This window comes from Grammomys surdaster, unplaced genomic scaffold (assembly GCF_004785775.1).
Source record: "Grammomys surdaster isolate TR1022 unplaced genomic scaffold, NIH_TR_1.0 206, whole genome shotgun sequence".
Classification (NCBI taxonomy): Eukaryota; Metazoa; Chordata; class Mammalia; order Rodentia; family Muridae; genus Grammomys; species Grammomys surdaster.
Genome location: NW_021604651.1, coordinates 6,404,368 through 6,420,313, shown reverse-complemented (window position 1 = coordinate 6,420,313; position 15,946 = coordinate 6,404,368). Strand labels below are relative to the sequence as shown.

The 15,946-nt window shown below is 37.9% G+C and overlaps 1 protein-coding gene and 1 pseudogene across 1 annotated transcript in view; both read right to left on the bottom strand.

Annotated features, from left to right (window-relative positions):
• Positions 1–15,946, bottom strand: part of Adam10 (ADAM metallopeptidase domain 10) — a 122,416-nt gene that overhangs the window by 66,757 nt on the left and 39,713 nt on the right. Inside the window, exons 3-4 of the mRNA XM_028771330.1 lie at positions 5,526–5,644; positions 941–1,099 (exon numbers count right to left, since the gene is read on the bottom strand). Coding sequence (XP_028627163.1) covers positions 941–1,099; positions 5,526–5,644 — 278 coding nt within the window. The remainder of the gene's footprint in view (positions 1–940; positions 1,100–5,525; positions 5,645–15,946) is intronic.
• On the bottom strand, positions 13,546–13,843 carry LOC114624383 (annotated as a pseudogene).

Below are 15,946 nucleotides of genomic sequence, written 5' to 3'. Positions count from 1 at the left end.
TGAGACAGCAAACAACAACAGTCATAAACACATCCTTAAGTAGAGCTGGCCATTCTCCCACAGAAGTTCACCATCAGAACAACAAGCAGTTGGGCAGATGGAAACACAGAAACAGCCAGAGCTAATAGAGAAAAAAAAGCAAAATAGTTCACATTTGCCAGTATATTACTAAGCACGAGAATGGAATATGGATAATAAATCTCTATCTGTAGAAAAGAAAATGAAAGCAAAAGGAAGCTGCCAAGTTAGGAAAACAGGCGAAACTAGAGAAACCTGCCTGGCTATATTAAAAAGAAAGTACTCAAGATGCATAGAAATTATAGGAATGTATTTGTGTTATTTTAATGGCACATTCTCATAATTGAATAACCACAGAAACACAAACAATGACAGAATTAAAATGTAAAGTCTAAATGAATTTTCTATCCTTAAACATAGAAAAAGAATTATCCCAAAAAACACATGGAAAGCATGGAGTCTTTACACCAAGCTGTGGTCACATCATTATTTCAAGATTCTAAAGAGAAGCACTCAGTGGATTTAGAAATTAGAAAAATCCTGTATTACACAGATATTCATACAGAAATTGATATTTTAAGATGAGACACTGTTGTGGCTTCAGCAAACCACAGACATCAGATGTTGTAACCAAGCAGACTGGCTGATACCAGAACTTAGAATGACAGTTCAAGTGGGTTTGGCCAACTCAGTTCAAACAGAATTGCTGTTTATATCAACAGAGAATGACTGGCCTGTGTTGACAACTGCTATACCACACAGACCCATTATTTACTAAATGGAGACTTTGCTTATCAAACACTGGTTGTTTAACCTGAATAAGCTTAGGAAAGAAACCACCCAGGCTACATTTGTCTCCACACAGTTATGAGGATTCCTATGCCTTTGCAAAGACCACTTGATATAAAGTATGAATACTTACTAATATCATCTTCATGATAAATGACAGAGTGAAACGGAAGGATTCGATCTTTAATATATCTCTCTGCTGGCTCAATATAAAATGTGCCACCACGAGTCTGGATGAAACCTTCAAATCTTCCATCAATGACAGACCCATGACTAAAGCTTCCTTCTTCACCTATTGATGAAAACAACAAATTCTTGACATTTTAATTTGAACATTCTCCTACTTTAAAAAAAAGCCATATATATATATAAATATGTATGTATATTAAGTATATATATACATATATATATGAATGAATACACACGCACACACACACATATTTTTTACAACTATCCTAAGTACAAATGTGCTGGGAAATTAATTTTCACATAAATTATATTCAATTAATTGAGATATAAATAGCAACCAGTATTTAGTTAAAACAGATATACAATTACTTACACAACAATAAAAATGGAACATCTATCATACTGACCATCGTATGCCTAGCATCTAGCAGCGTCTCACATGCACACAGCAGTCATTCAATAATCATCACAGTAACTTAAATTTTTTAAAAAGCAAAGAGATCCTCTAATAAACTAAGTATTTCCAGAATAAAGATACTTAGAGTACCTTTTGAAACTTTTCCTAATTTATCACAAGTGAAAAGCTTCTTTCTAACTTGACATTGTACATTTGTTGGCCTTCTTGACACCTATAAATTTTATAAATACACTTTTAAATAGAAAAGGACCAAATAGTTCAGAAGCAATTTAAGCAAATGGACTTCTACAATCTTGTCTGAGCTGCTGGACAAAGATGCTAGATGCAGTGTGTCAAGCCTATAACCCCAGAGCTTAGGAGCCTGCACTTCAAAGTAAGAAGGAACTGCACAGTGAGAATTAAGCCAGTCTGGGAAGTAAATAAGATTTAAATCTTTAAAAAAATGAGTCTTTGAAAAAAGTACTGGACAGATTTGTAATACTATTCCATTATTCTCTAATAAGAGAAGTAACATCAAAAAAGGAGTACTTTTAGTTCTACTTAAATATAGTCACAAAATCTAAGACACCAAAATTAAGTGACATGAAGGCTTGGAGCTTTGTTGTGCTTCACTTCGGTTGCTCTGATGGATCTGAATCCATGATTTCTCATGTGCTAGACAAGAATTCTACCTCTGAGCCTTGTCTACAGCACCACGTCATTTGGTTTTGTTTAAAGATAGCATCTTGGCTACATTACTCAGATTGGCCTCAAACTCCCCCTACCTCATCCTCCCAAGTAGCCAAAACTATCTGTACATGCCTTTAAAAGGGGCGGGACAAAGGTGGCATGAGACTGGGGTGGGAGTGCTTGAAATCAGGCTGAACACTATTAACAAGGCTTTTGTCTTCAACAACAAAACCCAAAATGTTAAATGTTCTTTAAAATTTATCTCTCACTAAAAACACATTTCCATGGGCTCAATCCCAAACATTACAAAGAGGGGAGAGGAGAGAAAAGGGAGGGGGAGGAAGGGAGAAGAGACCACATGAAAGGAAAAAGAGGGAAGGTAAAGTAGAGAAGAGGGAAGGGAATAGAAAGAAAGGGGAGGAGAGGCAGGGTAGGGAAGGAAAGAAGATGGAAGGAAAAGGAAGGAAGAAGGAGTCAGTGGAGAATAGAGAGAATGTCAGAAGAAAGGGGGAAGAAAAGGAGGAAAGAGAAAGACAAGGCTGAACTCACCTCACAGGATTGCCTGTAATTTGGGGAGAAGGAAGGGGCCAAGCCATCTGGCTCTGGTTAAGCACATATGCCACCCATACCCCGACCCAGGTTCTCATGATTTCTAAGTTACAGATTAACACTAGTTCATTTTTAATAAATCACGAGCTGAAAATAAAATTTGTACTTTTTTGAGACTGTCTTGCTGTGCAGACTTAGCTGACCCTGAACTCATGCTTTTCCTGCCTATGCCTCCAGAATACCAGAATTACAGGTGTGTGCTATCAAATCTAATCCTTAAGATATTTTATATGACGTCACCTTTCTTTACAAGTTCATTTATACTTTTTATACAAGTCACCTATAAAAAAAGGCACAGTTTGCCCAGAAAGACAGGTGATGAAGAATGTAAGAGAGTATTATAAACTGCCAGAAAAACACTTTCCTTGGTTACAATTAGAAGACTGAAAAAATAAACCCACTAAAATTTAGTAACAGACTAGTTTACAGGTAAGTATAAAAATGTATCATTTATCTAGCATCATAAAAAAATAAGTTTCTCTTTAAGCAGTTAATTTTTCAAAATATGATTTCAAGCAAAAAAAAATCTCATTTACAGAAGTAAATTTTTGACCACTTTTGAGTTAACAGTTGAGGATTGATTGTCTTTAGTAATTATTAATGTAGAGTTATAACAGCCTAAAAGACTGAATTATGTTAGTTTCTTTATGACTTCCCTGTCTGTCTGACTTTGCTATCTGATGAACTTCCTGTTGGGTTAAGTAAGTGCCTGTGACTCCCAGCACACTTTAAACTCGTAAGAGATATTTGTTACAAGTATAAAACAACAACAACAACATGGATTTTAGGGAGAAAGGGCCTAGGAAATTTTTCTTAAGTGACTTTTTATATTGTTTTGAGCTAAGATGATCTCTACTGTCAGTTTCCTTTTAAGTTTTTCTATTTGTATAACTCAGAAATTCCCACTTATTTCTTCCTTGTAAAATCAGAAATTATAAAAATCATTGAAAGTTTTTTGAAAATTCTGATTGAATATGGTAGTACACGCCTATAGTCTGATCACTTAAGAGATAGGCATGAGGTTTGCTAGTTATAGACCAGCCTAGACTACACAGCAAGATATTATCTCAAAAACAAACAAGAGGCTAAAACAACAGTAACTCTTAAACTTGGAAGCACCAAGAGTCAAAGTGTTACAGCTTTTATAAGTGGTACACTGTATAATTCACTATTAAACGTCATGTAGAGTAGGGCCACAGAGGACTTCATTTTCAAAGACCATTGACTAAGATGACTTGATCTATCTCCTCAGGTTTTGTTTTAAAACAGAAAAAAAATTAATTGGATTAAGTTAATTAATTAATTACAAATTTTAAACCTCCACAGAATTCCCTACATGACTTGGGCATGGCAATATCAGGCTCAAACTCAAAGCCAGGCAAGACAGGTGACTGTAAGTAAAGCTCATCTCTTCCGGGCTTTGTGCCTCTGCTGCATGCAGTGGTCCCAACTATGAAAGGCTGGGCAGGAAGAATGTACAACAACAGCCAGTATCGTCTTGGTTTTCTTTTGCTTTTGCTTTGACAAAGTTGGAAATTCATTGACAGGGTTTTTTTGTTCTGATTTTTGGGTTGTTTTTTTGTTGTTGTTGTTATTTTGTTTTTTGGTTTGGTTTTTTTTTTTTTTTGAGCAACTGATATTAGAGAGATAAAAGTACTTAGGGAAAGAACAGTATAAACCCAAGTACAGATATAGGCTTCTAAAGAGACAGACAGCCACCTGGGATCAGATGCTAATCTCTTCTCCCCTTTCTCATAGATATATGACTCCTGTCTAGAATGTACCCCAGGGTACAAACCAAAGTTGAAGCAGGAACCACAGAGCCATTGAAATGCTTTCCCCGTCCTTAATAGATCTCTAGGGGAAAAGTCCCTGGCCAACAGATTGGTAAGCTTGATTCTTTTTTTTTTTTTAAATTAGAATAGAACTTTATTTGTGGAACTGAGATTTTGAAAATGATTTTACAGTTTATGCAATAAATTGATACATTAATCTGGATATACATTTACCATATAAGAAGAAATTTAAAAACAATGTCAAATAGCTTATCATTAAAACCAATTGTGTTTAACTTGATACTTATAAGGAATAACTTGAGCGGTATAAATAAAATTGAAAAAGAATACCACTTGGGATTGCTTTTGTAATGCAATTTTGTGTTTCATTTGTTTGGGGTGGGGATTAGAGAAAAAGAAGGCTAAAATACTTTTCTAGAGAAGTACAAAGCTTTCGTGTTTCATGGAAGTGTCTCCACAAAGCCCCAGTGGTAGAATGTCAGTAAGACGTTCTCATGCACTGGCATGAGACTGTGGTGTTCCACCCAGAGCCTCTCGGACCATCGTTACTACATTTTGGGTGTCCGGTGAGGACACAGCTGGTCTCCTTAACACCAGGGTCTAGTGAAGTCACTGAATCATCCAAAGGGAAATGGGTGTGAGGAAGAGGAAGCTTGTGTTTTCTAAGCTCTGCTGTGGATGAGTTCTCAGAGGCGACACTGAACAACCATGTACAATTCTGTTTTACGAGGGTTTCACTCTTAGTTCCATATAATGGGGACATTCCAGATAACACACCGGCCCATATTATAGATCTTAGAATCTTCTAGAATTCTTAACACTCTGAACCATCAAATGACATGATATTCTTCCTCTGCCACTTTCTTTCCTCTCCTCAGTATTTACAAACCTTTTCTGAAATATCTGCCTATGTTTATCATTTATATTCCCTTGTGTAGAAAAAAAATCCAGCCAGGGCTACACAGAGAAACCCTGTCTCGAAAAACCAAAAGAAAAAAAAAAAAACAAAGAAAATGTCAGATAAAAGTCCAACTTACCATAAATATGTCCAGTGTAAATATGAGAGGTATCATAATCAAGTACTTTATTTGATGTTTCTACTTTAAATTCATCACTAAAAAGGGAAGTGTCCCTCTTCATTCGTAGGTTGAATTGTCTGCAAAACGGGACAGGAAAAGAAATTTAAAGGATCCAAATCCTAAATGACTTCTTTTACTATTAAAAAAAAGTACATAAGACAAGGACTGTGTCACACAATACATCTATTTGAGAAATATAGTGAGTTCCAGGCCAGGTGGAACTATAAAATAAAACCATGTCTCAAAACAAAACTCAAGTAAATTATGAATTCTGCCCATCTTGTGTAACTGTTTTAAGAATTAGAGATCATAACATAAAGTCAGCACAATACTTAGCCTGCAGGAAATGTGGGTAAATGGCAAATTCTCAACTGTCATTACTAAACTCTTAAAAGTATATCATACTTCCATAATTGCTACAGAAGTCTACACACAATAGAATTTCTACTCCATGATCTTTATGACAAATATAACAAAGATGTGTTGTAACAGTTTATCTTCTCAAGCACCTTTGGAATAGTAGAACAGGAAGGAAACTTGTTTAAAACACATTATAAGTTTGCACCAGTCACTAAACTCATCTGTGACATAAATAAGTCAGTACAACATCTGCTTAGGAAAACTGATCAAAAGACAGTGATGAGTGACAGTGGCACAGGAATTCTTCTAGAATTCTTAGTCATGCTTCCACATAATGAAATGACCTCAGTACAACAGACTTAAATAAATGACCTCTGTCTCCATTTTCTGACAAATCCCTTAAAACTCTGGGATGATATCATCTCCTGAATGATAGAGGAATATCTTCATCCCTATTTAAGAGTCCATTTCTAATCACATCAAAATTTATAAAGAGGTGACTGAACATGGGGCCCCACACATCCTCAGGTTGATCAGGGGCTGTGTGACATGTTTATAGATTTTAATATCCACTCTGCAAACCCTGATATCTGGGACTAGAATTCCAGCCCTCGGTCACTTGGAAATTTCTGATGATCAGCCCAACCTGAGGACATATTTAGTCCACGTTCAGTCACTTTATTATCATAGTTGGTGAAATTGATGAGTGTCCACCAGTGGTTAACACAAGGTAGTTCTACAAAGGTCATACATCAAGAAAGGGTACGAAAGCTCTGTGCTCCCATCTATCCTTTGTATCACTTTCATTTTGCTGTCCCTAAGTTGTATCCTTTATAACAAACTAATATTGGTAAGTAAACTGTAGGGCTTAAGGTGTAGCTAAGAGTTTTAAAGTTCCTGATTATCATGCTTAAGGGGTATGAGTGTGTTCCCTACATCAGTGAAAGGAAAGAATTTTTATGGATGTGAGGAAAAAGAAACACTTACTCAACTGCTAGTGCAAGTACAAACTGGTACAGCCACTATAGAAATCAGTGTGGTGGTTCCTCAGGAAGCTGGGACTCAATCTTCCTCAAAATCCAGCTAAACCACTCTTGAGCATATACCCAAATGACTCTATATCCTACTACAGAGATAAGTGCTCATCCATGTTCACTGCTGCTCTGTCCACAGTAGCCAGAAAGCAGTAGTCTAGATGTCCATCAACTGACAAATGAATAATGAAAATGTAGTCATTACATAATGAAATATTCAGTCATTAAGAAAATTTTGTGGGTAAAATGGATAGAACTAGAAAAAAAAATCATCCTGAGTAAGGTAATAGAGACCCCAAAATACAAATGTTGTATATTTTTCTCTTACATGTACATGTTAGCTTTTAAGCTCTCAATATATGTGCTACAATTTGAATAACCACAGAGGTTAGGTACCCAGTAAGGGACCGATGGGGAAAGAGGATCTCAATAATGAGAACACAGAATATAGTGTTATAAAAGAGACAAAAGTGTTAAGTAGAATACGAGGATTAAATAGGGAAGGAGATAGAAGAGAAGGGTAAAGAAGGGAATATGGTGAATTACAACTAACACCAAACCACTGAAAACCCATATGGAATCCTACTACTATAAAAGCTTCCTAAAATAAATACAAATAAGAGTCACAAAATAAGAGATAATGCCCCAACTAGACGTCTTATGCCACCAGTAAAATATCCAATGCTAGATACAGGTTGCATCTTGTTGAGTCATTAGCCAAAGGGCCCTTACAGAAACCTCCAAAGAGCATAGACTATTGCCAAGGCTATTAGTTACACTTCACAACCTGATAGTAGGGCCTTATTGCTGAAGACAACACTTACTATGAACTATGAGAAGTTTCACCTCCTATGACAAGCATTCATGGTACTGAAATGTACTCTGCAGGCTACAGAAGGAGAAAGGTAATCATCAATATCATCCAGTTACAAACCCTTGTGGCTCCCCACAAGATAAAGTGGTGCAATACTGGCACACAGATTATTGGAGTAACCAACCACTTTCTGATTGGATTTAAAGCCCATTCAGTGAGATGTAATCAATACCTGGCACTGCTAAAGTGGTCAAGAGCCTGAGACTAGATAGGTTACAGGCACGAGGGAATAAATAATAAAAATTACTACTATTATTTTGCTACAGGAACATAGCAGTAAAATGACTCTTAATGGTATACTGCTATACCCATAGATCAGAGCCTTGTTCAACCATCATCAGAGAGACATCTTCTTGCAGTAGATGGGATTTAATATAGACCCACAAATGAACAATGTGCAGAGAGACCCTGGAGCACTCAGTCCTAAATGGGATGTTTTCATCAAGCCCATCCCTTAAGGCTTAGGGATATATGCAAAAGAAGAAGCAAAAAGATCCTAAGAGCCAGAAGTGATGGAAGAATCCAAAGAAATCATGTCTTCCATGTGTCTTTGATGCACATATGAACTCACAGCAACTATAGTAGCATGCACAAAATCTGTACAAGTTCAAGCCAGATAAAATCCCAGTACTGAGAGGGGGAAGTACATACAGGATCTTATCCCTAACCAAGAAACTATCTACAACTGATACCCACTGACAAAGGGAAAATCTGTTTTCTCCAATGGAGTCTCTCTGGGTATATTAACCACACTTCAGGGCAGGCCTCAACTCCAGGAGTAGTTAGTTAACACAAAATAAATTCAATGGTATTTTTGTCAACTTATGTTTTATTTTGCATTGTTTACTCCATTTTTTTGTCTTATTAGACTTTTACTTGTTTAGATTATGTTCTGTGGTTTTGAGAGATTTGTTTCTTGTACCTTCTTTCTTCTTGCTTTTGTTTCTTGGTTTGTTTTTTGAAAGAAAGGGAAAAAGAGAAATTGAGTATGTAAAGATATAGGAAAGATTTGGAAAGAACTCAGTGAAGAGTAAAAACATGATCAAAATATACTGTATGAAATATTTTTCAATAAAAAATGTAAGGAAACAATTTTCCTAACTTCTGTGACCCATTCTTGAAAATTATCTTTTGGAAGAAGTTGTAAGCACTCATTTGTAAGGAGTTTCTCTGCTGCCTACCAAATTCCTGGTCTGAAACACATGACCACACTCCTCACACAGGAGTGGATTAGTGGTCACATAGACCAGAACAGAGTTCTCTGTGCTACTGAGGTCCCTAGATGGGCCCTAAGGGTTTAGCCAATATGCTTCCCTACCAGGACACATTCCTTTCTGCAGAAGGTATTTAACCTCTAGTCCACCCTGAGGAAGTGGTATGCACCCATTTTCCATGATGAACAGTCAATAAACAGTATGGATAAGCTTAGACTGTCTCTCATCAAGAACCTCCACGGGGAGCACGGAGAAAGCCTCCGTCTACAGAGCCTCAGTGTGTAAGTCTCCCACAGAAGGCCCCTTCTCCTCACTATTTCCAGCAGAGTCTGGATGTCCAAGACTCAGGGAATTCCAGCTTCTGCCTCAGCCTATGTTGTTTCTCACTCTATCTGAAGCCTCCAGCCTGGACTGCATTCTCAGACCCCCCCTATCACCCTATGGCTGCATAGGGTAAAATGTAGTCTAGCGTCTCCCATTTTGCCTACCCAAGTGGCATTCCCATACCTGAGCAGCAAGGTGGAATGTGGGATCACAACAGTGGTTATAGATAACTATCTGAATCTGTGAGGTTTCCTTAGTCACAGTCTCTTATAATAGCAATATAAAAGTAAATAGCATAATAAGTACAGTAAAATATTTTTCAATTTTTATCTTATTATTTTACATAAATGAGTAGGTACTAGCCTGCAGGTATGTCTGTGCACCATGTGTATGCCTGACACCTGCAGAAGTCCAAAGATCTAGATACTAGATCCTCTAGAATTGGAATTACAGATATTTGTAAGCCACCATATTGGTGCTGGGACTCAAAGGTGGGTCCTCTGCAAGAGAAAAGTGCTCTTACTCTCTGACCCAACTTTCCAGTCCACATTATATTTTTTAAAATAGTAAAGATTATAAATAAACATACATACATACACACACACACACACATTTCTGCAAAGAACATTTTTGTCCAAAAAACATAGTATCCAAATGTATGCCAAATGACTTGAAGGATATAAAAGAAATTAAAAGTAAGGGTCAATTTGGAATGGAAAATGAAAAGCTAGAGACAGGAAATGGAAAGAAATTGTCTTTTACTCTTCTGCACCATCTAGATTTGAAATATATAAACTTATTCCTTACTCAAAACAATAATTGTAAATTAACATCTGAATGTCTAGGAGTATAGTTCAGTGATAAAGCACTACCTAGCATACACCAAAAGGCCCTCTATTTTAGCCCAGTGCCACAAAAAGATACAAAACAAAACAAAGACAACTTTAAGATACAACACAATGGAGCTGTAGCAATGGCTTAATGGTTAAGAACACTGGTTACTAGTGGAGGTGACCTAGGTTCAATCCCTAGCACCCACAAAGCAGCTCACAACCATCTGTAACTCCAGTCCCAAGGAATCCTCCTCTTCTGGCCTCTGAAGGCACTGCGTGAACATGGTATACAGACAAAACACACATACACACACAAACCCAAGAAGAACACGAATAAGAAGAGGAGAAGGAGAAAGTACTAAGGGTGGAGTGGGGAAGTGGTGAAAGACGAAGAAATAACACAAGGCACAAGACATGGTAGCTATGTAACACATTGCAGGCTTGGGCTATACAGATAAATGCCATCACATCTATGCCCCTGCCTCCAAACTGTAAAAATCATGAACTAAATAAGAGGACAAGCACAATCAAGGACTGGTTGCTCAATGGTGGCAGAGTATTTGTCTAACATGAGTCCATCCCAGCAGCAAACCAGGCTCGGAGGGCAGACCACACTACAAATGATAATACCTGGGTGTGGTGGCACATTCCTTTAATCTCAGCACTTGGGAAGCACATCAGGAGGATCTGTGATATCAAGGCCAGCCTGATCTACACATATAGGTCTGGACTAGCCTGTGCTACACAGTGAGACCGTATCAGAAAGAAAGAGTATGGTAGTGAGAACAAATGAAAGAAAGAGGGAAGGAGAAGGAAGAAAAAGAAAAGGAAACAAAAAACAAAAAGGAAGAAAGAGAAAGGGAGGGACAAAAGTGATGAGACTAGAAGAGGATTTTACTGCTTACGTATTATAACCATGTTTAAGAATTAAGTTCTCAACCTTCCGGATGCCGCGACACTTTAATATAGCTCCTCATGCTGTGCTGACCCCAACCATAACGTTATTTTGTTGCTACTTCACAACTGTAATTTTGCTGTAATGAATTGTAATGTAAATTATCTGATATGTAGGATATCTGATCTGCGACCCCCAAGGAGTCCCAATTCACAGGTTGAGAACCACTGAATTAGAGTGAGCATATTAGCATTATTAGGAGAAAACAAACTACGAGGAAAAGGACATGAAGGAAATGGCAATATAAAAAATGATCGTGTGGTCTGAATAAGAACTGTGCCTCTCACCACCAGCTCCCTGAGAGTGCTACTGTCTTAGGAGTAGAGAATCCTTGGGTTATGGGCCTCATCACTGAGGGGCAGGCCTGATTCTGGCCACCTCTCTGCTTCCTGGTCTGCAGAAGGGTAACAAGCAGGCTGGTGTTCCTGCCATCACGGCTTCCCTATCATGTCATGATCTGCCCTCAAACCATGAGCCCAGAGAAATCCTTCCCTTAAACTGTTTCTTATCAAGTATTTAGTCATAGAAACCAGAAAAGTACCTTAATAAAAATAATATTTCATGATCAACTTAGCTTATACAGGAGTAAGGTAGGTTTACTTTTAAAAATCAATGTAACTCACTGTATTCAAAGGGGGAGAAAAACTACACAGTCATATCATTACTTGCAGAAAAAGCAACTGAAATTTTCAGCACTCACTTAAGATAAAACTGAAAGGAAACAAGAGTCAGAGTTACCTTAACCTAACAAAATATTGCTAATATATTTTCGTATTAAAGATCAATCATTCTTCCCCTAAGGTAGAAATAAAGATATTTGCACTTGTCAGTTCTCTTCAACACTAAATGAAGCACAATAACTCAGTATATAAATAAGGAAATAAGCATACCTTTATTTGTAGATAAAATAAAATCATCTACTGGACACTAACAATAGTGAACCTAACAAGAGTCACAAAACACGGGGCTAACATACCAAGACTAAAACAAACCCCACCAGTCAGCTTTTATATCTAGAAGCAAACACATGAAAGAGGAAATTTAATTTAATCCCAATTAGTGGTGTGGGCATGTGTGTGTGGGCGCGTGTGCGTGTGCGTGTGTGTATCTGGTTTTTTTCCAGTGTTTGATTTTTTTTAATTTTTATTTTTTTATTGGATATTTATATTCAGATGTTATCCCCTTACCCCATTTCTCACCCCCCCAGGAACCCCCATCCCATCCTCCCTCCTTCTGCTTCTATGAGGATATGCCTCCACCTACCCCCCCCCACTCCCACCTCCCCACCCTCAAGTTCCCCTACACTCAGCATCCAGCCTTCATGGGACCAGGGATCTCCTCTCCCACCTATGCCCTACAAGGCCATACTCCTCTACATATACAGCTGGAGCCATAGGACCCTCCCTAAGTGCTCCCAGGCTGGTGGTTTAGACCCTGGGAGCTCTGGTTGGTTGGTATTGTTGCTCTCCTCATGAGGCCACAAACCCTTTCAGCTCCTTCAGTCTTCTCTCTAACTCCTCCATTGGGAACTCCTTGATCAGTTCCTTGGTTAGCTATGAGCATCCACCTCTGAATATGTCAGGCTCTGGCAGACCTCTAAGGAGACAGCTGTATCAGGCTCATGTCAGCATGTACTTCCTGACATCCACATCTGCACTGTTTTTTTTTTTTAAATGGAGGTTTTGTTTTGTTTTATCAGACAGGGTCTCACTATATAGCCCTGGCTAGCCTTGAAATTAAAGAGATCCACCTCCCACTGCCTGCCAAGTGCTGGGAAATTCAAGATGTGTGCCACAATTCTCAGCTACAACAGTATTCTTTAAAATGTTAAATACTCTTTATTTGATGTTATACAAAAGCCACAGAAAATGCCTTTCAGTGTCAAAAGACAGCATCCTTGACATAGGGAATTCTAATTAAATCAGCACTGTCCAGAATAGATAGTTGCCCTCCTGATAGTTAACCATTGCCTGTAACAAGCCAGTGAACACAAACTGAAACACAAGTAAGTCTTCTTGTTTCTGAGATAGTGACAGAATTTTCCCAGTGTTTAAACATACTCATATACCCAGTTTTATAAATCTAATTATAAAACTATTTAATAGGTTTGAGGTGCCACCCCCATATTTCTGGAAAGTAGAACATTACTAATTAACTTCACTCTTATCTTGAGGAAGGGAGAGCAGTGCATACCAAGTATGCAGCTGGGGTTGTTATTTTTAAAAAGATCATTTCCATTTTACTACAAGTCAGTTTTGCTTAAACCAGGACTGTACAACAAAAACACTTAGCCATTCATGCTCTGAATTTTGGTATATGCATTAAATTATGGTATTCTTTAAAAACAAAGCAACATTTGTTTTGTAATAAATAAGGCAGTAGAATTATTTGTTAGTAGCCTTTTTAAGAAAAGCTATTAGGAATACCCTTTCTCCATTCTTCTTAATCCTAGTGAAGATAGTATTTGTTCCAAGGATGTACTTTTTGGGATCCCTCAGGGTATCTTCTTCCCAAGTGAAGACTTTGTTCTTGTTGGCATCTGTATACGAGAATCCAGCAGCCTGGCCTGTCTTCTGCCCAAACAGAACATGGAGATCTGGTCCAGTCTTATGCTTGCCTCCCTTTTCACAGTGTGGCACACTTCTAAACTAAAATCTTCTTGCCTTTCTCAACATCACCCATTTTTAATTCACTCCCAGGTCAACACCACAAATGCTACAACTCTAAGATGGACATTTTGCTCTATGTACAATGGCATTTTTAAAGTGCTTAGGTGTAAATTCAAAAAAAGATGTATCATGTGCCTACACTGAATAGAAAGAAAACATTCAAAGAAACTAAAGAAGACTTAAATAAATGGAGGTATCAGATTCAGGGTATGAAGACTCCATAGTGCTGTTGGGTTGGGTGTACAGTATGGTAGAATGTGTGCTTAGCATGCAATGGGCTTAGGACAAGAGGTCCTAGGTATCAAGACTTAGCACTCTTTCCAAAAAGCTATCAACTTTCCAAGTTATCTAAAGATATACCAGTCTCCATCAAAATACCAAGTTTTGCTATAATACTGACAAGGCAGCTCTAACACGATGGAAATGCAAAGGACCTAGACCAGCAAAACAACTCTGAAAAGAAAACAAACGGCCATAACCTCCCCAAACAGAACCACCAACTGGGACCAAGTATTCAGATACATAGCCCTATGGAAGATAGCTCTCATTTAAACTACACGGTATTCAAGAGACATGCCTGACATCTCCAGATGTTCACTTTCTCTGTCTTCTTATAAAGATGCTTGACATAGTCACTCTATCTATATTTTCTTTCCATTTCTATTGTGAGAGTGATTATGAGCAATACACATGATGTCCACATATAAAGGTTTTACCAAAAACATTGTTTTACATGCTAATTTAAAAATAAAAACAAAGAGGTAAGTTGTCAATATGAACATCAAATATTATGAGTTTGCTTTTACTAGTATACTTTTTATTACATTTCATATCATTTACGTGTGTGTGTGTGAGCACACACATGAAGTGGTTGGAAGACACTTTTGAGATTCTGTTCTCTCCTTGAACCATGTGGGTCCCAGAGATTAAATTCAAGCCATCAGACTTGTCAACAAGTATCTTTACTGAGCCATTCACTACTGCGCTAGCATTTTTCTTTTTTAAATAGAAAAATTGGTCCCAGGGAGTGGGGAGGTCTGGTGGGGTGAGGGTGGGATGGGGTCATCCTCTTGGAGATGGGGGTTGGGAGGGTGAGGAAGGAGGTATGGGATGTGGAACAGTCGGAGGGTGTACCAGGAGGGGGATAAAGTTTGGACTTTAAAAAAAGATTAAAGAATAATTTTTAAAAGAAAAGGTTTTTTTTTCCCAAATCAACTTTTAGAAGCCCAATATACATCACATTCACATACATAAAGAATAAGCAGAACAGTTTTGCAGAAGTACAAGACAGAACCACTCTGTGCACCCTGGGCATCATCCACAAGAGTTCCAGGGCTCTACAGACTGAAAACAAAGTAAAAAAAATACCACAAATTTAGCATAAAAACATAAGTTTAATAATTTCACAAGTCAGAGAAGAATAACATATAGTAACAATAATACAAATAAAACCAGAGTCTGAGTCTGAATCCGTCGTCTTTATTTAGCCAGCCAATGACCTTCTCACCATACCAAGTGATAGATCTCCTGCTTAGGATATACAAGGGATCACAACTGGCAAAATGTAGGCCTTCTAGTAAAAATCAAAATCAAGGGGGCTGGAGAGATGGCTCTGTGGTTAGGAGCACTGGCTGCTCTTCCAGAGGTCCTGAGTTCCATTCCCAGCAACCACATGGTGACTCACAACCATCTGTAATGGAATCTGATGCCCTCTTCTGGTGTGTCTGAAGACAGCTACAGTTTACTCATATACATAAAATAAATAAATCTTTTTTAAAAAATCAAAATTAAAGGACTGAATGAAAAAGCACTATCAATAGTGGGAAATTCAAAAATGTGTAAATTATTGAACAGGAACCTAAAAGAAGCAGATCAAAGAACAGGCTGTATACCCTGTCTCAGGATCTCATCCAGTATCAGTCTGGGCAAAATGACCAATGTTAGCAATCAGGCATTCCCGCCCATGCAACATGTGCTGGTCATAAAGGGTTCCGGCCACATCACATCTCTCTCTCATGCCCTCTTTGTGTCTGTCCCTCCCTCACTCTGTCTTGTTCATTCTCATTCATTCTCTCTCTCTCTCTCTCTCTCTCTCTCTCTCTCTCTCTCTCTCTCT